The following is an 18,804-nucleotide window of genomic DNA, read 5'->3' on the forward strand; positions in this document are numbered from 1 at the left end:
AGAGGAGCTGGCAGTAGGGACACCCCCCCCCCACACACACACACACACACACACACACACACACAGTGAGCGGTACCTGATGTTGATGGTGAAGCGGCTGGTGTTCACCACTGGACTCTGGTCCGGACCCTTCAGGGTGACGGAGGGTTTGGGTCGGCCGCACACTTTACAGCAGAGAACCACCGTCTCCCCGAACGCACAGACCACATCAGACAGAGGGACCAGGAACTCTGGAGACACTGCAGGACACAACTCTCCTCCTCATCATCATCATCATCATCATCATCATCATCATCAGTTTTCCATTGGGTTTGGTTTCCGGTTCCACGCTGTTTGCAACGCTGCAAGTCTGTCCACCTGTTTCACCCTTTTTTTGATTTGACCTTCTAATCCCTAAGAAGCTTTTTCTTTTAGTTTAGTTCTTTCCTCTCGACTTCCTCGTCTTCTGCTGGTCTTGCTTCCTGCTGTGTGAACATCTCAAGCTCCGGTACTACTGCGACTCCACTCCAGTGCTAGCTAGCTAGCTACTCTCTAATTAGCCGATTTGTCTTACAGCTGGCTTTAGCTTAAGGGATTGATTTAGTATAGTATAGTATATTGATAAGTAACGATTTAATGTATAGGTATAACTTTAGCCAGTTCCTAGTTTGTTAGCCTAGCGGTAGCCCTGCCTGCCTAGGTTAGCCTCCTGCTTGGTTAGCTTATCTGTAGCAAGTTAGCAACTTCCTCTAGCTTAGCCCAACTGTCTACTGAGCCTAGATCAATATCACAGCTCCTCACAAACGGTTTCTCACACACACACACACACACACACACTCAGGTTCTCTCACCTTCCTGGATGAAGTTAGGGTTGAGGAGCTGGAAAGGAGACGAGGTCAAAGGTTAAAGTTTAATATTTGAAACTACAATATAAGATTAAATGGAATTCTACTGTGCAATGCTAAAACTTTCCATTGAAATCAGTTCTAACTGTACGATCTGAAGCAGAAATAAGACAATTTAGTACTACAACTCTTCACAGAAACAGCATTTAGACCCGGGGACACACCTGGGACACACCTGGGTCAGGTAATACACCTGTCCCAGGTGTGGAGAGGCGTTGTGGTAGAGACACCAGAGAACTGCACAACTCAGGGATTTGATTTTACTCTTTTATATTTTACCTCGATTGAAGAAAGCAACATTTGTAGCAGTAGTATTGCGGTGAAACCTTTCTATGGAAGCCCATTGAGGACATACAGTATATTCATACATTTTATTTATGCAGTTTTCCCAGAAATAATGAGATGATGTCATCTGGAGAAAACAACATAAATATCTCAAGGAAACAAAGTCGTTATCACGGGGAAAATGGCATAAATAAAATGTACGAATATATATGTCTTCCATACCTTATGGCTTCCGTACATTTCAGCTGGACACTCAACATGGTGTGTGTGTGTGTGTGTGTGTGTGTGTGTGTGTGTGTGTGTGTGTGTGTGTGTCTACCTCCATGCCTGTCTTTGGGACTAGGTCATCATCACAATCTGACTCTTCTGAACTGTGAACCTCCTGATGGAGAGGAGGAGGAGATAAGGAAAGGAAAGGAAAGAGGAAGAGGAAAGGAGAGAGGGAGGTATAGGAAGGAGGAGAAGAGAGGAGGAGACGAGAGGAGAGGGGAGGAGAGGAGGAGATGAGGAAATAAGGAGAAAGAAGGAGAGAATAGTGGAAAAGGAAGGAGGAAGGAAGGAAGGAGGGAGGAGAAGGTGAGGAAGACAGGGGAGTAAAGGAGAGGAAGCAAGGGAGCAGAGAAGGATATAGCAGCATTAACAGGAGGGTTCTTCAGGGTTCTGTGGTTAAGAGCTGTGGTTCTATCTGGAACCATAAAGACTCAAAGAACATGCTGACTGGTTCAAATGAAAAACTGTTGAATGGTTCTTAAAGACTTTCTCTGATCCTGCTGCTTTGGAACATCTCACCTGTTCCTAAAGGTTCTTCACAGCACCATAAAGGTTCTGCTGTGGCACAAGACTACGGATCCGTCTCCTGGTTCTGTGTGGAACCCTGTTAGTCCAGAGAGCGGCTCATACTCACCACAGAGCTCCACTGTCTCCAAGCCAACATGACATGCGGATGTTTTACACAGGAACTATACAGAGAAGAAGAAAGTCTCTCTCTCTTCCTCTGTGGTATATTTTGTTCATCTCCTCCCCTCTTCTTCTACAAATCACCTCCTCCTCTCCTCTCTAAATCACCTCCTCTTCTTCTACTCTCTAAACCACATCATCTTCCTCTTCTTCTCCTCTCTAAATGACCTCCTTTTCTTCTACTCTCTAAATCACATCATCTTCCTCTTCTTGTTCCTCTACTCTCTAAATCACCTCCTCTTCTTCTTCTTCTTCCTCTACTCTCTAAATCACCTCCTCTTCTTCTACTCTCCAAATCACATAATCTTCCTCTTCTTCTTCCTCTACTCTCTAAATCACCTCCTCTTCTTCTTCTTCTTCTTCCTCTACTCTCTAAATCACCTCCTCTTCTTCTACTCTCTAAACCACATCATCTTCCTCTTCTTCTCCTCTCTAAATGACCTCCTTTTCCTCTTCTTCTTCCTCTACTCTCTAAATCACCTCCTCTTCTTCTACTCTCTAAATCACATCATCTTCCTCTTCCTCTACTCTCTAATTCACCTCCTCTTCCTCTTCTTCTTCCTCTATTCTCTAAATCACCTCCTCTTCCTCTTCTTCTTCCTCCCTTCTCTTATTCACCTCCTCCTCTTCATCATGTCCGTCTTGTTTCCTTCTAACCAAACTCTACAGCAGCTGATTTAAAGGAGCAGTCAGTAATATTTTACTGGCTCATTGCACAGAAGAAGCTACCGTATACTGAGAGAGTAGAGTGTCAGTAGTGTCAGTAGAGTCTCGGTAGTCTCAGTAGAGTCTCAGCAGAGTCTCAGTAGTGTTAGTAGAGTCTCAGTAGTGTCAGTAGAGTCTCAGTAGAGTCTCAGTAGTGTCAGTAGAGTCTCAGTAGTGTGTCAGTAGAGTCTCGGTAGTGTCAGTAGAGTCTCAGTAGTGTCAGCAGTCTCAGTAGAGTCTCATTAGTGTCAGTAGAGTCTCAGCAGTGTCAGTAGAGTCTCAGTAGTGTCAGTAGAGTCTCAGTAGAGTCTCAGTAGTGTTAGTAGAGTCTCAGCAGAGTCTCAGTAGAGTCTCAGCAGTGTCAGTAGAGTCTCAGTGGTGTCAGTAGAGTCTCAGTAGAGTCTCAGTAGTGTCAGTAGAGTCTCAGTAGTGTCAGTAGAGTCTCAGTAGAGTCTCAGTAGTGTCAGTAGAGTCTCAGTAGTGTCAGTAGAGTCTCAGCAGAGTGTCAGTAGTGTCAGTAGAGTCTCAGTAATGTCAGTAGAGTCTCAGTAGAGTCTCAGTAGTGTCAGTATAGTCTCAGTGTCAGCAGAGTCTCAGTAGAGTCTCAGTAGTGTCAGTAGAGTCTCAGTAGTCTCAGTAGTGTCAGTACAGTGTCAGTAGAGTCTCAGTAGTGTCAGTAGAGTCTCAGTAGTATCAGTAGTGTCAGTAGAGTCTCAGTAGTCTCAGTAGTGTCAGTACAGTGTCAGTAGAGTCTCAGTAGTGTCAGTAGAGTCTCAGTAGTATCAGTAGTGTCAGTAGAGTCTCAGTAGTCTCAGTAGTGTCAGTACAGTGTCAGTAGAGTCTCAGTAGTGTCAGTAGAGTCTCAGTAGTATCAGTAGTGTCAGTAGAGTCTCAGTAGTCTCAGTAGTGTCAGTACAGTGTCAGTAGAGTCTCAGTAGTGTCAGTAGAGTCTCAGTAGTCTCAGTAGTGTCAGTACAGTGTCAGTAGAGTCTCAGTAGTGTCAGTAGAGTCTCAGTAGTATCAGTAGTCTCAGGAAAGTCTCAGTAGTGTCAGTAGAGTCTCAGTAGAATCTCAGTAGTGTCAGTACAGTCTCAGTAAAGTCTCAGTAGTGTCAACAGAGTTTCAGTAGAGTCTCAGTAGTGTCAGCAGAGTCTCAGTAGTGTCAGTAGTGTCAGTAGAGTCTCAGTAAGGTCTCAGTAGTGTCAGTAGAGTCTCAGTAGTGTCAGTAGTGTCTCAGTAAAGTCTCAGTAGTGTCAGTAGAGTCTCAGTGGTGTCAGTAGAGTCTCAGTAGTGTCAGTAGTCTCAGTAGTATCAGTAGTGTCAGTAGAGTCTCAGTTGTCTCAGTAGTGTCAGTAGTGTCAGTAGTGTCTCAGTAGAGTCTCAGTAGTGTCAGTAGAGTCTCAGTAGAGTCTCAGTAGTGTCAGTAGAGTCTCAGTTGTCTCAGTAGTGTCAGTAGTGTCTCAGTAGTGTCTCAGTAGTGTCTCAGTAGAGTCTCAGTAGTGTCAGTAGTGTCAGTAGTGTCTCAGTAGAGTCTCAGTAGTGTCAGTAGAGTCTCAGTAGTATCAGTAGTGTCTCAGTAGTGTCAGTAGAGTCTCAGTAGTGTCAGTAGTGTCAGTAGTGTCTCAGTAGAGTCTCAGTAGTGTCAGTAGAGTCTCAGTAGTATCAGTAGTGTCTCAGTAGTGTCAGTAGAGTCTCAGTAGTGTCAGTAGTGTCAGTAGAGTCTCAGTAGTGTCAGTAGAGTCTCAGTAGTGTCAGTAGAGTCTCAGTAGTGTCAGTAGAGTCTCAGCAGAGTGTCAGTAGTGTCAGTAGAGTCTCAGTAATGTCAGTAGAGTCTCAGTAGAGTCTCAGTAGTGTCAGTATAGTCTCAGTAGTGTCAGCAGAGTCTCAGTAGAGTCTCAGTAGTGTCAGTAGTCTCAGTAGTGTCAGTAGTGTCTCAGTAGAGTCTCAGTAGTGTCAGTAGAGTCTCAGTAGTGTCAGTAGAGTCTCAGTAGTATCAGTAGTGTCTCAGTAGTGTCAGTAGAGTCTCAGTAGTGTCAGTAGAGTCTCAGTAGTATCAGTAGGGTCTCAGTAGTGTCAGTAGTGTCAGTAGAGTCTCAGTAGTGTCTCAGTAGTGTCAGTAGAGTCTCAGTAGTGTCAGTAGAGTCTCAATAGAGTCTCAGTAGTGTCGGTAGAGTCTCAGTAGAGTCAGTAGAGTCTCAGTAAGGTCTCAGTCGTGTCAGTAGTGTCAGTAGTGTCTCAGTAGAGTCTCAGTAAAGTCTCAGTAATGCCAGTAGAGTCTCAGTGGTGTCAGTAGAGTCTCAGTAGTGTCAGTAGTGTCAGTAGAGTCTCAGTAGTGTCAGTAGAGTCTCAGTAGTGCCAGTAGTGTCTCAGTAGTGTCAGTAGTGTCTCAGTAGTGTCAGTAGAGTCTCAGTAGTGTCAGTAGAGTCTCAGTAGTGTCAGTAGTGTCTCAGTAGTGTCAGTAGAGTCTCAGTAGTGTCTCAGTAGTGTCAGTAGAGTCTCAGTAGTGTCAGTATAGTCTCAGTAGTGTCTCAGTAGTGTCAGTAGAGTCTCAGTAGAGTGTCAGTATAGTCTCAGTAGTGTCTCAGTAGTGTCAGTAGAGTCTCAGTAGAGTCTCAGTAGTGTCAGTAGAGTCTCAGTAGAGTCTCAGTAGTGTCAGTAGAGTCTCAGTAGTGTCAGTAGAGTCTCAGTAGAGTCAGTAGAGTGTCAGTAGTGTCAGTAGAGTCTCAGTAGTGTCAGTAGAGTCTCAGTAGAGTCTCAGTAGTCTCAGTAGTGTCAGTAGTGTCTCAGTAGAGTCTCAGTAGTGTCAGTAGAGTCTCAGTAGTGTCAGTAGAGTCTCAGTAGGGTCTCAGTAGTGTCAGTAGTGTCAGTAGAGTCTCAGTAGTGTCTCAGTAGTGTCTCAGTAGTGTCAGTAGAGTCTCAGTAGTGTCAGTAGAGTCTCAGTAGTGTCAGTAGAGTCTCAGTAGTGTCTCAGTAGTGTCAGTAGAGTCTCAGTTGTCTCAGTAGTGTCAGTAGAGTCTCAGTAGTGTCAGTAGTGTCTCAGTAGAGTCTCAGTAGTGTCAGTAGAGTCTCAGTAGTATCAGTAGTGTCTCAGTAGTGTCAGTAGAGTCTCAGTAGGGTCTCAGTAGTGTCAGTAATGTCAGTAGAGTCTCAGTAGAGTCTCAGTAGTGACAGTAGAGTCTCAGTAGAGTCTCAGTAGTGTCAGTAGAGTCTCAGTAGTGTCAGTAGAGTCTCAGCAGAGTGTCAGTAGTGTCAGTAGAGTCTCAGTAATGTCAGTAGAGTCTCAGTATAGTCTCAGTAGTGTCAGCAGAGTCTCAGTAGAGTCTCAGTAGTGTCAGTAGTGTCTCAGTAGAGTCTCAGTAGTGTCAGTAGAGTCTCAGTAGTGTCAGTAGAGTCTCAGTAGTATCAGTAGTGTCTCAGTAGTGTCAGTAGAGTCTCAGTAGTGTCAGTAGTGTCAGTAGAGTCTCAGTAGTGTCAGTAGAGTCTCAGTAGTGTCAGTAGAGTCTCAATAGAGTCTCAGTAGTGTCGGTAGAGTCTCAGTAGAGTCAGTAGAGTCTCAGTAAGGTCTCAGTAGTGTCAGTAGTGTCTCAGTAGAGTCTCAGTAAAGTCTCAGTAGTGCCAGTAGAGTCTCAGTGGTGTCAGTAGAGTCTCAGTAGTGTCAGTAGTGTCAGTAGAGTCTCAGTAGTGTCAGTAGAGTCTCAGTAGTGCCAGTAGTGTCTCAGTAGTGTCAGTAGTGTCTCAGTAGTGTCAGTAGAGTCTCAGTAGTGTCAGTAGAGTCTCAGTAGTGTCAGTAGAGTCTCAGTAGTGTCAGTAGTGTCTCAGTAGTGTCAGTAGAGTCTCAGTAGTGTCTCAGTAGTGTCAGTAGATTCTCAGTAGTGTCAGTATAGTCTCAGTAGTGTCTCAGTAGTGTCAGTAGAGTCTCAGTAGAGTCTCAGTAGTGTCAGTAGAGTCTCAGTAGAGTCTCAGTAGTGTCAGTAGAGTCTCAGTAGTGTCAGTAGAGTCTCAGTAGAGTCAGCAGAGTGTCAGTAGTGTCAGTAGAGTCTCAGTAGTGTCAGTAGAGTCTCAGTAGAGTCTCAGTAGTCTCAGTAGTGTCAGTAGTGTCTCAGTAGAGTCTCAGTAGTGTCAGTAGAGTCTCAGTAGGGTCAGTAGAGTCTCAGTAGGGTCTCAGTAGTGTCAGTAGTGTCAGTAGAGTCTCAGTAGCGTCTCAGTAGTGTCTCAGTAGTGTCAGTAGAGTCTCAGTAGTGTTAGTAGAGTCTCAGTAGTGTCTCAGTAGTGTCAGTAGAGTCTCAGTAGCGCCTCAGTAGTGTCAGTAGAGTCTCAGTAGTGTTGGTAGAGTCTCAGTATAGTCTCAGTAGTGTCAGTAGAGTATCAGTAGTGTCAGTAGAGTCTCAGTAAGGTCTCAGTAGTGTCAGTAGTCTCAGTAGAGCCTCAGTAGTGTCAGTAGAGTCTCAGTAGTGTTGGTAGAGTCTCAGTATAGTCTCAGTAGTGTCAGTAGAGTATCAGTAGTGTCAGTAGAGTCTCAGTAAGGTCTCAGTAGTGTCAGTAGAGTCTCAGTAGTGTCAGTAGTGTCTCAGTAAAGTCTCAGTAGTGCCAGTAGAGTCTCAGTGGTGTCAGTAGAGTCTCAGTAGTGTCAGTAGTGTCAGTAGAGTCTCAGTAGTGCCAGTAGTGTCTCAGTAGTGCCAGTAGAGTCTCAGTGGTGTCAGTAGAGTCTCAGTAGTGTCAGTAGTGTCAGTAGAGTCTCAGTAGTGCCAGTAGTGTCTCAGTAGTGTCAGTAGTGTCAGGAGAGTCTCAGTAGTGTCAGTAGAGTCTCAGTAGTGCCAGTAGTGTCTCAGTAGTGTCAGTAGTGTCTCAGTGGTGTCAGTAGAGTCTCAGTAGTGTCAGTAGTGTCAGTAGAGTCTCAGTAGTGTCAGTAGAGTGTCAGTAGTGTCAGTAGAGTCTCAGTAGTGTCAGTAGTGTCTCAGTAGTGTCAGTAGAGTCTCAGTAGTGTCAGTAGTGTCTCAGTAGTGTCAGTAGTGTCTCAGTAGAGTCTCAGTAGTGTCAGTAGTGTCTCAGTAGTGTCAGTAGAGTCTCAGTAGAGTCTCAGTAGTGTCAGTAGTGTCTCAGTAGAGTCTCAGTAGTGTCTCAGTAGTGTCAGTAGAGTCTCAGTAGTGTCAGTAGTGTCTCAGTAGTGTCAGTAGTGTCTCAGTAGAGTCTCAGTAGTGTCAGTAGAGTCTCAGTAGAGTCTCAGTAGTGTCAGTAGTGTCTCAGTAGAGTCTCAGTAGAGTCTCAGTAGTGTCAGTAGTGTCTCAGTAGAGTCTCAGTAGTATCAGTAGTGTCTCAGTAGTGTCAGTAGAGTCTCAGTAGTGTCAGTAGAGTCTCAGTAGTGTCAGTAGTGTCTCAGTAGTATCAGTAGAGTCTCAGTAGTATCAGTAGTGTCTCAGTAGTGTCAGTAGAGTCTCAGTAGTATCAGTAGAGTCTCAGTAGTGTCAGTAGAGTCTTAGTAGTGTCAGTAGAGTCTCAGTAGTATCAGTAGTGTCTCAGTAGTGTCAGTAGAGTCTCAGTAGTGTCAGTAGAGTCTCAGTAGTGTCAGTAGTGTCTCAGTAGTGTCAGTAGAGTCTCAGTAGAGTCTCAGTAGTGTCAGTAGTGTCTCAGTAGAGTCTCAGTAGTATCAGTAGTGTCTCAGTAGTGTCAGTAGAGTCTCAGTAGAGTCTCAGTAGAGTCTCAGTAGTGTCAGTAGAGTCTCAGGAGTCTCTCTGGATCACAGTAATGACTGGAATGTAAAAATCTCCCTCAGCAGACTAATAATGTTTTGTTTTCTCTTCTGCTAACTCCAGATCCAGATCCAGATCCAGATCCAGATTCAGATCCAGATCCAGATCCAGATGGATCGTTCTGTCCCTGATAGATTCTGTTCATGGAAAACATTTCAACAGTCAGACCATCATATTAGTTCAAAAACACCTGGTGAGGAACTGACAGGTTCAAAACAAATCCAAACTGACATCACAGATCAATCAATCAATCAATCAATCAATCAATCAGTCAGTCACTGACTCTACTTCTACCATGCAGAGGGAGGGAGAAAGAAAAACACAACAACACAAATCAAATCAGTTTATTGTCCAGTCAGCAGTCGAGGGTTTGGGTTAAAACAGGCTGCAGGTTCAGCGGCTCTCAACCTTCAGACTTTACTCTCATCCGGTTTGTCGGTTTTTCTTCCATATTTAGACTTTTTAACATTATTTTCTGTTTATTTTCTGCCATTTTTTACATTAAACAATAAAACAAACCTCAGTCTGAACCTTTCTGAGTCTCACGCCTCAGAACTGTTCTGCAGCGACACAAACCTGCAGAGCGGTGACCTTTGACCCCTAATGATGCTTTTTATTTTCCCTTTTTCTCGATTCGACTCGATTCATTACTAGAAACCCAAAGACTAAACACACAGAGAGCAGCTTCACATCAGAAAAACTTTTATCTAAGTAGTTTTTTTGATTAAACAAAACAATTTCTTCAGCCCTGTTATGTAAAATATAATTTTAAAGGTCTGAATGCAAATATTTCCCACAATGCACCTGTTTGTCCATGTTGGGTGACATGTTTGTTTGAAACATTTTCCCAGAATGCACAAATATAGAAATGTATGCCTGATGCAGGTTGAGAACCACTGAGTCAAACTGAGGCAGTGTGTGTACTGTGGGTCTGCGCACACACACACACACACACACACACACACACACACACACACACAGATAAAAACAAACCAAACAGGTGCGGGGGGGGAGGGGCGGCAGGTGAGGGGGTTTGGGCGCACACGTATGACATCATCAGCGTGCGCCGTCGGCCTGCTTTACTCACTTTGCCCTTGGCCCCCGCGGCGGCGGGTGGGGGGGCGGGGCTACGCAGGAGGCCGTTCTCCTGACCTCTGACCCCCGCGGCGACCTCCTGGGCCTCGACGCGCTTCCTGGAGCGCAGCGTGTTCCACGACAAAGACTTCCTGTACGCACAGGAACCACAAACATCAACCAGCCAATCAGAGACAAGCTCAGCGCTGTCAGGCAGAACGCTTCACCGCAGGGTCAGAGGTCAAGTCATGACTGAACTCGGGGTCAGAGGTCAAGTCATGACTGAACTCATCCATTCAATTCAACTCAGGAAGTGGAATTTGAAAAAACCTACAGGGAACAGAATTGGAATTCTACGGAAGAGGATTTGGGCCACAAAGGAAACACTTATCTGACTTCTGAGATTATTTGAGAATAATCTCAGAAGTCAAATATGTGTTTCCTTTGTGGCCCAAATCCTCATAAAGAGAGAGTGAGAGAGAGAGAGAGAGAGAGAGAGAGAGAGAGAGAGAGAGAGAGAGAGAGAGAGAGAGCATTTCATTTTAAAAATTACATTTCCTTTTCTATGTTTCTGTAATGTATAACATGACACACTGTATGACTATATAGAGTCCAGACTGCTTTGGCAACACTGTTCATAACAGTCTGCTAATAAAGCTGGATTGAATTGAGAGAGAGAGAGAGAGAGAGAGAGAGAGAGAGAGAGAGAGAGAGAGAGAGAGAGAGAGAGAGAGCAAACCTTCCTCTAACAGTATCTGTTACTTCACCATTTTGCATTAGAAAATCAAACAGTCCAAAATGTGTATTTCTGCTTCCTGTGGAAATACATTTAATTCTAGTTCAGTTACTGTTGTTTAGACCAGTGTAAAAGCTGTTAAATGATATTTTATCCACTTATCAGCAGTTCTGTCAGGACAGGAGTAAACTTTTCTAAATTTCACTACTACAGTTCCTGCTGTTTGGCTTTGTAAGGCAGGAACAATAATAATAATGATAATAATAATAATAATAATAATGAACCATAATTAGCTAATAACACTTTAACACAACTTAAGAAGCGCTTCTTGTTTTTCAACTGCTGCACTTTAAAAAGCATCAAGAAACTGAGAAATGTCTTTATTTGGACCTAAAACCAACCGTTTCTAAAATTTAATTAAATTGTTTTTTTCATTGAATTCATATTTAATAATTGCAACCATCTTCAGTGGAGTGGAGGACCGGTGAGGTTAGTAAAAACAAAAATAAATCATAAGAAACAACTACAGACTACAACACAACATACAGAAAACTGAACTTAATCATACAGGGAGAGACAGAGACTTTATTTCTGTTTGTCTTCAGAATCATAAACCATTAAGAAATAAAACAGTGATTTTTCTTATAAGTTTCTATGTGGTTTTCTGAGTCTATAGAGGCTTTACAGTCACAGACCTGCTGCAGTCTGTTAGTTAATAAAGTGTAAATCTGTATGAAGCAGCTAGAAGCAGAGAGCAGCTGAGTCAGCTTGTTGTGGTGTGGCTGTAGATCCATTCAGTAACGTTCTCAGTAAAAGTGAATAGTGTGATAAGGTGGATTTGGTTACTGTGACACAGTAAACTGTCTTGTCTTTAGCCCTAGTCTCTACTCCAAAACACTCTGAGTTGTAGCTTGAGAAGAGTCAGCTCAGTTAACCTGAACAAACTGTTAGCTAGCTAACTAGCCGGCAAACACACTGATGTTAATGTGAACACGCTAACGCTAGCTGCTACTAGATACGTTAGCTAGTGTGCTAATCAGATGTGTTAACAACAAGACAGTGATGTTAGCTGACCAGATACTATGGTTAGCTAGCTAACAAGCTGACATTATCTAAACACTAAATCAATCAGATGGATCAGTGATGATGTCACTACATATGAAATAAAAGTATTGATTTTGTGTGTGTCTCTTTCCTTCCTCCATTTTACTTTAGTTTGTTTTATTATATTTCTAAATGTTAAACTCTAATCTGAAACAGTAATAATCCCTCCAGCTGCACAGAGTTCAGACTCAGTTTCACTTCTCTGTTGTAGTTTATTTACAAATATGAACTACAAACTGTCAATCATCTCCATCCTAACGAGAACAAACAGCTTCACCTTCACGTCGCGTCTCTAGCTCATGCTCAAGTCCAAAAGGTTTATTTTACATATTTAAAATACATTTAAAATCATCATCATTATTAAACTACCAACAGTACAATGCTGACCATCTCCACTAAATCAAATATATTGCACAGCCTGACTTCATTCAGATTTTTTTTTCCATCTTAAATAGTGCAAAAGGATTTTTTTTAAACAGGAATGTTCTAGAGCCTCAGTCGAAAAACGAGATTAACTTTGTACAGTGAACTGCCGACATATTAAACAAATCAACATGAAGAGGGAAAAAAAATCCAACTTTGTCCCCAAAATAAAATAATTAACAACAAGGCAGAAAAACAACGACAACAACAACAAGAGGAACACAAATCTGTACAGATTGCCATAGACAACAAAATAAACTTTCTCCGGGCGGAGAAACGCGCGGCGGCGGTCCGCCTGAGCGCCGCCGCTTTGTTTTCTCTTTTCAAAAAAACAGTAGAAAGAAAAAACCCCAAAAAAAAGGAGAAAAAGGAAAAGTGTTAGAACTGAAATAAGAGTCCGGTTTCATCTCCACAGGCGTCCAGAGTCTCTAACCAGCTTCTCTATCCGGTCTAGTTCTGCAGGACCGCTCCTCAGTATCTTTTACACACAAAACAATCAGATGCCTGTTCATGTTTTAGGCTGCAGACCTGAACTCCTCAGACCTGGACTCCTCAGACCTGAACTCCTCAGACCTGGACTCCTCAGACCTGAACTCCTCAGACCTGAACTCCTCAGACCTGGACTCCTCAGACCTGGACTCCTCAGACCTGAACTCCTCAGACCTGCAGCCTCAGAGACTCTGCTGCTGTCTGGTCTCTCCAGCAGCAGAGTTCAGTTTGTACCGACACAGACGAGGAAAAACTCTCCTGCAAAGTCCAACGTTAGTTCCACAAGGGAGGAGGGAGGAAGGAGGCAGGGAAGGAGGTGAGGGGACGAGGAGTTAGGAGGTAAGGGTGCAGGGTGTGAGGAGGGTAGGAGGCGAGGAGGTGAGGAGATCGGGGAAGGGAGCCGACTCAAAAAAAACAAAAACAAAAAAAATGAAAAAGAGGAAAAACAAAAACCGGTAGACGGAGCTTCGCCGGCTCCAGCTCTGCCGTCCAATCCGAGCGCTCGGTTTCAAACCAAAACGGGGAAGCGCATCTGGTGGGAGAAGCGGGAGGGGTTTCGGGGGCGGGGGCGGGACTTACTTGATGTTGTTGGCATCGGCCACCGCCGCCGAGAAGGAGGTAGGTGGAGGAGGAGTCTTTGATGGGCTTGGTGGGGCGGGCCCAGGACCCGACCCGGCACCCAGCCCTCCGCCGCCGGCGACTGGCTGTCGGCCGGCCGGTAAACGAGGTACATGTTCTGCTGATTGGTCGCCAGGATCTGGACCGTTTCTCCCTGACTGACGCAGATCTCATTCTCCTTCAGAGCCGAATAATCCTGAGTCACCAACATGGTGGAGGAGACACCGTTACACCCTCCTTCACTGTCCTGAAGAGAGGAGGAGAGGAGGAGGAGGAGAGGAGGGAGAGGAGAGGAGGAGGAGAGGAGGAGAGGAGAGGAGGAGGAGGAGGAGGAGAGGAGAGGAGAGGAGGAGGAGGAGAGGAGGAGAGGAGAGGAGAGGGAGGAGAGGAGATGAGAGAGGAGAGGAGATGAGGGGGAGAGGAGGAGAGGAGGAGAGGAGGAGAGGAGAGGAGGAGGAGAGGAGAGGAGGAGAGGAGGAGAGGAGGAGAGGAGGAGAGGAGGAGAGGAGGGGAGAGGAGAGGAGAGGAGGAGAGGAGAGGAGGAGGGAGGAGAGAGGAGGAGGAGAGGAGAGGAGGAGAGGAGGAGAGGAGGAGAGGAGGAGAGGAGGAGAGGAGGAGAGGAGGGGAGAGGAGAGGAGGAGAGGAGAGGAGGGAGAGGAGGAGAGGAGGAGGAGAGGAGAGGAGGAGAGGAGGAGGAGAGGAGGAGAGGAGGAGGAGAGGAGAGGAGGAGAGGAGGAGAGGAGGAGAGGAGGAGGAGGAGGAGAGGAGGAGAGGAGAGGAGGAGGAGAGGATGAGGAGGGGAGAGGAGGAGAGGAGGAGAGGAGAGGAGAGGAGGAGAGGAGGAGAGGAGAGGAGGAGAGGAGGAGGAGAGGAGGAGAGAGGAGAGGAGGAGAGGAGAGGAGAGGAGAGGAGGAGAGGAGGAGAGGAGAGGAGGAGAGGAGGAGGAGAGGAGAGGAGAGGAGAGGAGGAGAGGAGAGGAGAGGAGATGGAGAGAGGAGAGGAGGAGAGGAGAGGAGGGGAGGAGATGAGAGAGGAGAGGAGGGGAGAGGAGGAGAGGAGGAGAGGAGGAGAGGAGGGGAGGAGAGGAGAGGGAGAGGAGGAGGAGAGGAGAGGAGGAGGAGAGGAGGAGAGGAGAGGAGAGGAGGAGAGGAGGAGAGGAGAGGGAGAGAGGAGAGGAGGAGAGGAGGAGGAGAGGAGAGGAGAGGGAGGGGAGAGGAGAGGAGAGGAGAGGAGGAGAGGAGAGGAGGAAGAGGAGATGAGAGAGGAGAGAGGAGGAGAGGAGGAGGGAGAGGAGAGGAGTGGGAGGAGAGGAGAGGAGGGGAGAGGAGGAGAGGAGGAGAGAGGAGGAGAGGAGGAGAGAAGAGGAGAGGAGGGAGAGGAGGGAGAGAGAGAGGAGGAGTGAGGAGAGGGGAGGGAGAGGAGGAGAGGAGGAGAGAGAGGATGAGAGGAGAGGAGAGGAGAGGAAGAGAGAGGAGGAGAAAGGAGAGGAGATGAGAGGAGGGGAGGAGGAGAGGAGAGGAGAGGAGAGAGGAAGGAGAGAGGAGGAGAGGAGAGGAGGAGAGGAGAGAGGAGAGGAGAGAGGAGGAGGAGAGAGGAGGAGAGGAGAGGAGAGGAAGAGAGAGGAGAGGAGAAGGTTAAGGAGTGTCTATGTAGGTTGGATAAACTGTCCTGCTGGCTGTGATGCTGTTACAGTCGACTCCGACCTGAGGAGGAAGAAGAGGAGGAAGAGGAGGAGGAGGAGGAGGTGGAGGAGCGTCAGCATCCTGTTGTGGTTTTCGCTGTATTTCTGCTGAGTCAGGCTGATGGATTCCTGACTCTCTGATGGGTTCTGACTCTGGCTTCATGGGTCAGGAAGGTTCTGGACCCTCTGCCTGAGGAAAACCTCTAAAACCAGCTGGACTAACTGAACAAGGCTTTATAGCTCCTGAAAAGTTTCTCCTGACAACAGCAGATTGACCTTATTCACACGGCGGCCATATTGAACAGTCAGGGTGGGAAAGTCTACCTGGAAGACTGGATGAATATAAAACTAATGTGACTTCAACACAGAAGTGACTTCAGACTGAACAGTTATCAGATTAGCAGCATCTGAGGAAGAGTCTGGTTAGTGATAATTAACTAAAGATATTAATTCTATCAAACCATCCACCTGTTTGACATTTTATACCAAAACAATTAACAAAAAAACAAGCTCTCCCTACAGCTGAGGCAGGCAGCTGGTCAGGACGCTCAGGACCAGACAGCTTGGTGAACCAGAAGTCCTGCTCCCTGCTCAGAGGATCCTGCTGTCTGACTGAGCTTCATGCTTTAAACCTCCAGACCGCCTGAGCAGAACTGGACTGGACTGAGTCCTTCAGACACTGAGCCTCCTGCAGGCAGAGGAGCCTGTTCAAACTGGGCCAGCAGCAGAACAGATTAATCTGCAGCCTGCTGCACCTGCAGTGGACCCACATTCTGTCCTTGGGTTGTAGGACAGGTACCAGAGTCCCAGTCTGCAGACGGTCCTGCTTCCTGCTCCAGTTCAGCAGCTCTGTCTCTCTGCAGCTGAAGCTCTGTGTGTTCCTGCTGATGGACTCACAGTTTCTAAAGAACTCTGACTGATGAGATCTGGACCGATCGTTTTCTAGAGAATGTTAAAATCTGCTCCTCCCTCCTGAGTTCAGAGGAGCGTCATCATGGACCGGCTGGTCATGAAACTCAACATTTTTAAGTTGATTTTACTAAAGGAACTTAAGTAACACAAACTGTTAGCAGGGCTTTGCTCTGTCTTGAGCTTCATCTCTACTCATCTCCCTGTAGTCCAGCCTGACATGTTGGTGTCTTTGGAAACCTTGAGATCTGGACTAGAATTTAAAATAAAGCTCTGTGGGTTTGGGACAAAGCTGGACTGTGAAACATGAGTTTGTAATGACCGACCCGCCGGCGGGACCGGCAGAGGGAACAGCCGCTCACTAGTGAAAGCTTCCCCACGAAAATCACTGTGGAATATTGTAAGAAAATGGGAAATAATCCAAAATAAATGGGAGCTGTGTGTTTCATAACCTGACCTGAAACCCCCCTGAAAAATCAGTCACTTCCTTCAAATTTCTGAAAAAATGAAAAAAAATCCTTCAAACTGTGAAACTCAAACTTCCTGAGAACCTAAAAACATTCAGACTTCTGGAAACTGTCGAGTCAGATCCTGAGTCAGCCGCCTCTCACACAGCAGCGTGAACACACTCTCAGTCCACTCACCCTGGAGTCGAAACACGACGGCCCGCCGTTGGAGGTAGACATTTTCATCTGGCTCCGCCCCCCTCTCCTTCTCTCCCAGCCCCACGGCGGAGGAGGGCCGCTGTGGGCCCTGCTGGGAGGGCCGGGGCCAGAGGTGGGAACGGGGTTCCTGCTCAGGGAGGGAGGAGCCGCCGGCGGCGCTGCTGCTGCTGCGCTCTTCTCCTTCTGATACTCGATGGGAGACTGGAGGGCTGGGGGGGGGGGGGGGGGGTGAACAGAGACATGAAAAACTCTTCAGTGTCGACATCAGCACTTTTCATTCTATCCTGATCCATTTTTTTTTTTTTTTCAAATCAATGGGATTTTGGGATCCAGTACATAATGTAATAATAATAATAATAATAATAATAACAATAATAAGGATACAAAGTGCTTCACAACGAGGAAAAGTGCAAGAAATAAAACATAAAGAGCAAATATAAAAACTGAAGGTGCTGAACAGAAACACACAAAAACAACAAAATAAATCAAAATATCAAATTCAATAATCAATGAGGCAACTTGGCTAAAATCAGACCAGGGTTAAAGGTAAGCTTTTCGGTGAAAGTACATTTTAAGTAATAATATATGTAATATGATAAATTTATTACATATTTTAACGCATTACTCAATTAAAACAATTAATTTAGCTAACAACCATGGTGCCGATGTTGTGTTATCCTCAGAATCCCTTACTTGGGACGAAAAGTGATGTCACACTTAAGAGGACAATTGTGTGTGTGTGTGTGTGTTTGTGTGTGTGTGTGTGTGTGTGTGTGTGTCTCTCTCTCTGTGTGTGTGTGTGTGTGTGTGTCTCACCGGACAGGAAGTTGCTCTGAGCGTCCAGGACGTCCCGGATGTGGCGGACCCACACCTGCTTGACGTCGACGTTGGCGGCCTGCAGGGTGAAGCGCTCGGCCGAGCCGCGGCAGGACAGCACGAACTTACAGGGGTCGCTGTCCCCGCTGTCCTCCACGCCCAGGTACGACACCTGGGGGGGGGGGCGGGGCTTATTATTAGTCTGGTACTTTCCTTAAATCATGTTTTTAACACACGTGTGGTTGGTTGTTTCACAGCAGTTCTTGTCAGGTGTAAAACACTCATTGACATCACTGCTGGACTCAGGAACACGAACACACGAGCGGTCACGTTGGCGTGACCTTCCGCTCACCTTGATGCTCTTCTTGAACTGGTATCCGGGCCGTGGTCGAGCCCTTCCTCAGCAGCTCGCTGAAGAATGACGATCTGCTCGAACAGGAAGACGCGGCGCTCTTTGGAGCGCGACAGAACGCCGGCGTTCCTGCTCCGTCACTGAAGAACGTCTCCTGCTGCAGCAGCTTGCCCTGACTGGTCAGCTTCCCCTGAGGGGGGGGGGGGGAGGAGAGGGGGGGGGGGGGAGAGAGTGAGAGGGGGGGAGGAGGAGGGGGGGAGGAGGAGGAAGAGGAGGAGGAGGAGGAGGAGGAGGAGAGGGGGAGGAGGTGGAGGGGGGAGAGGAGGAGGAGGAGGGGAGGAGGAGGAGGAGGAGAAGGGAGGAGGAGGAGGGGGGGAGGGAGGAAGAGGAGGAGGAGGAGAGGGGGAGGAGTGGAGGGGGGGAGAGGAGGAGGAGGAGGGGAGGAGGAAGAGGAGGAGGAGGAGGAGGAGGGGAGGAGAGGGGAGGAGGTGGAGGGGGGGAGAGGAGGAGGAGGGAGGGGAGGAGGAGGAGGAGGAGAAGGAGGAGGAGGAGGGGGGGGGAGGAGGAAGAGGAGGAGGAGGAGAGGGGGAGGAGGTGGAGGGGGGAGAGGAGGAGGAGGAGGAGGGGGGAAGGGGGGGAGAGGAGGAGGAGGGGGGGAGGGGGGGAGAAATGGAGAAATGGGGGGGTGTAAAAGCACTTTGTAACTCTGTTTTGAAAAGTGCTGTTTATTATTATTATTATTATTATTATTATTATTATTATTATTATTATTATTTTCAATCTCTCTTTTCTCTAAGTGTTGTATAAACCCATACAGCCACTAGGTGGAGCTGCTTCCTGCTTCCCAGTGCAGACTCAGTCACATGACTTCTCCTCCTCTCCTTCTCCTCCCTCATCAGTTTCCTGTCAGACGCTTCATCTACAAATAATCTGTTGGATTGTGTTTTCATCTTCAGATCTCTTTTGAAAATGTGCATTTTTAAACCTGATTTATTTAAATTACCTAGCTTTCATCATGAAGAATTCACATCAGCATTGTACAATAATCCCAGTGAAGACTCTCTGTCAGATATTATCACAATATAGAGAATATTAGAACAGACATATTAACAAGACATCCAGACTGTTTCTGCAGTAACAGACAGAACACTGACACAGACCACAGACTGAAGAAGATCTCCACCAACTGACACCTGCTCTCACAAAATAATACTTGAGTCCATTATGGATAAATATTAAAGTTAGGGAGTCCATCTTAAGATGTTTATTTACAAAATAATTATGCTTTTGAGGACAGAATCATCAGTGATTTTCAAATATTGACTGATGAAATTTAGGAAACTTCTTACAAAATGTATA

At 46.4% G+C, this 18,804-nt stretch overlaps 1 protein-coding gene across 1 annotated transcript in view; it reads right to left on the reverse strand.

The window, feature by feature from the left end:
- LOC139915452 (kalirin) overlaps positions 1-18,804 on the reverse strand; it is a 102,681-nt gene that overhangs the window by 5,246 nt on the left and 78,631 nt on the right. The window contains 14 exon segments of the mRNA XM_078282312.1: positions 77-239; positions 831-858; positions 1,489-1,551; positions 9,657-9,804; positions 12,984-13,024; positions 13,026-13,058; positions 13,060-13,269; positions 16,257-16,486; positions 17,094-17,265; positions 17,446-17,475; positions 17,477-17,509; positions 17,511-17,582; positions 17,585-17,635; positions 18,261-18,364. Of these exon segments, the coding sequence (XP_078138438.1) occupies positions 77-239; positions 831-858; positions 1,489-1,551; positions 9,657-9,804; positions 12,984-13,024; positions 13,026-13,058; positions 13,060-13,269; positions 16,257-16,486; positions 17,094-17,265; positions 17,446-17,475; positions 17,477-17,509; positions 17,511-17,582; positions 17,585-17,635; positions 18,261-18,364 (1,378 nt within the window).

This window comes from Centroberyx gerrardi, unplaced genomic scaffold (assembly GCF_048128805.1).
Source record: "Centroberyx gerrardi isolate f3 unplaced genomic scaffold, fCenGer3.hap1.cur.20231027 Scaffold_70, whole genome shotgun sequence".
Taxonomy (NCBI): Eukaryota; Metazoa; Chordata; class Actinopteri; order Beryciformes; family Berycidae; genus Centroberyx; species Centroberyx gerrardi.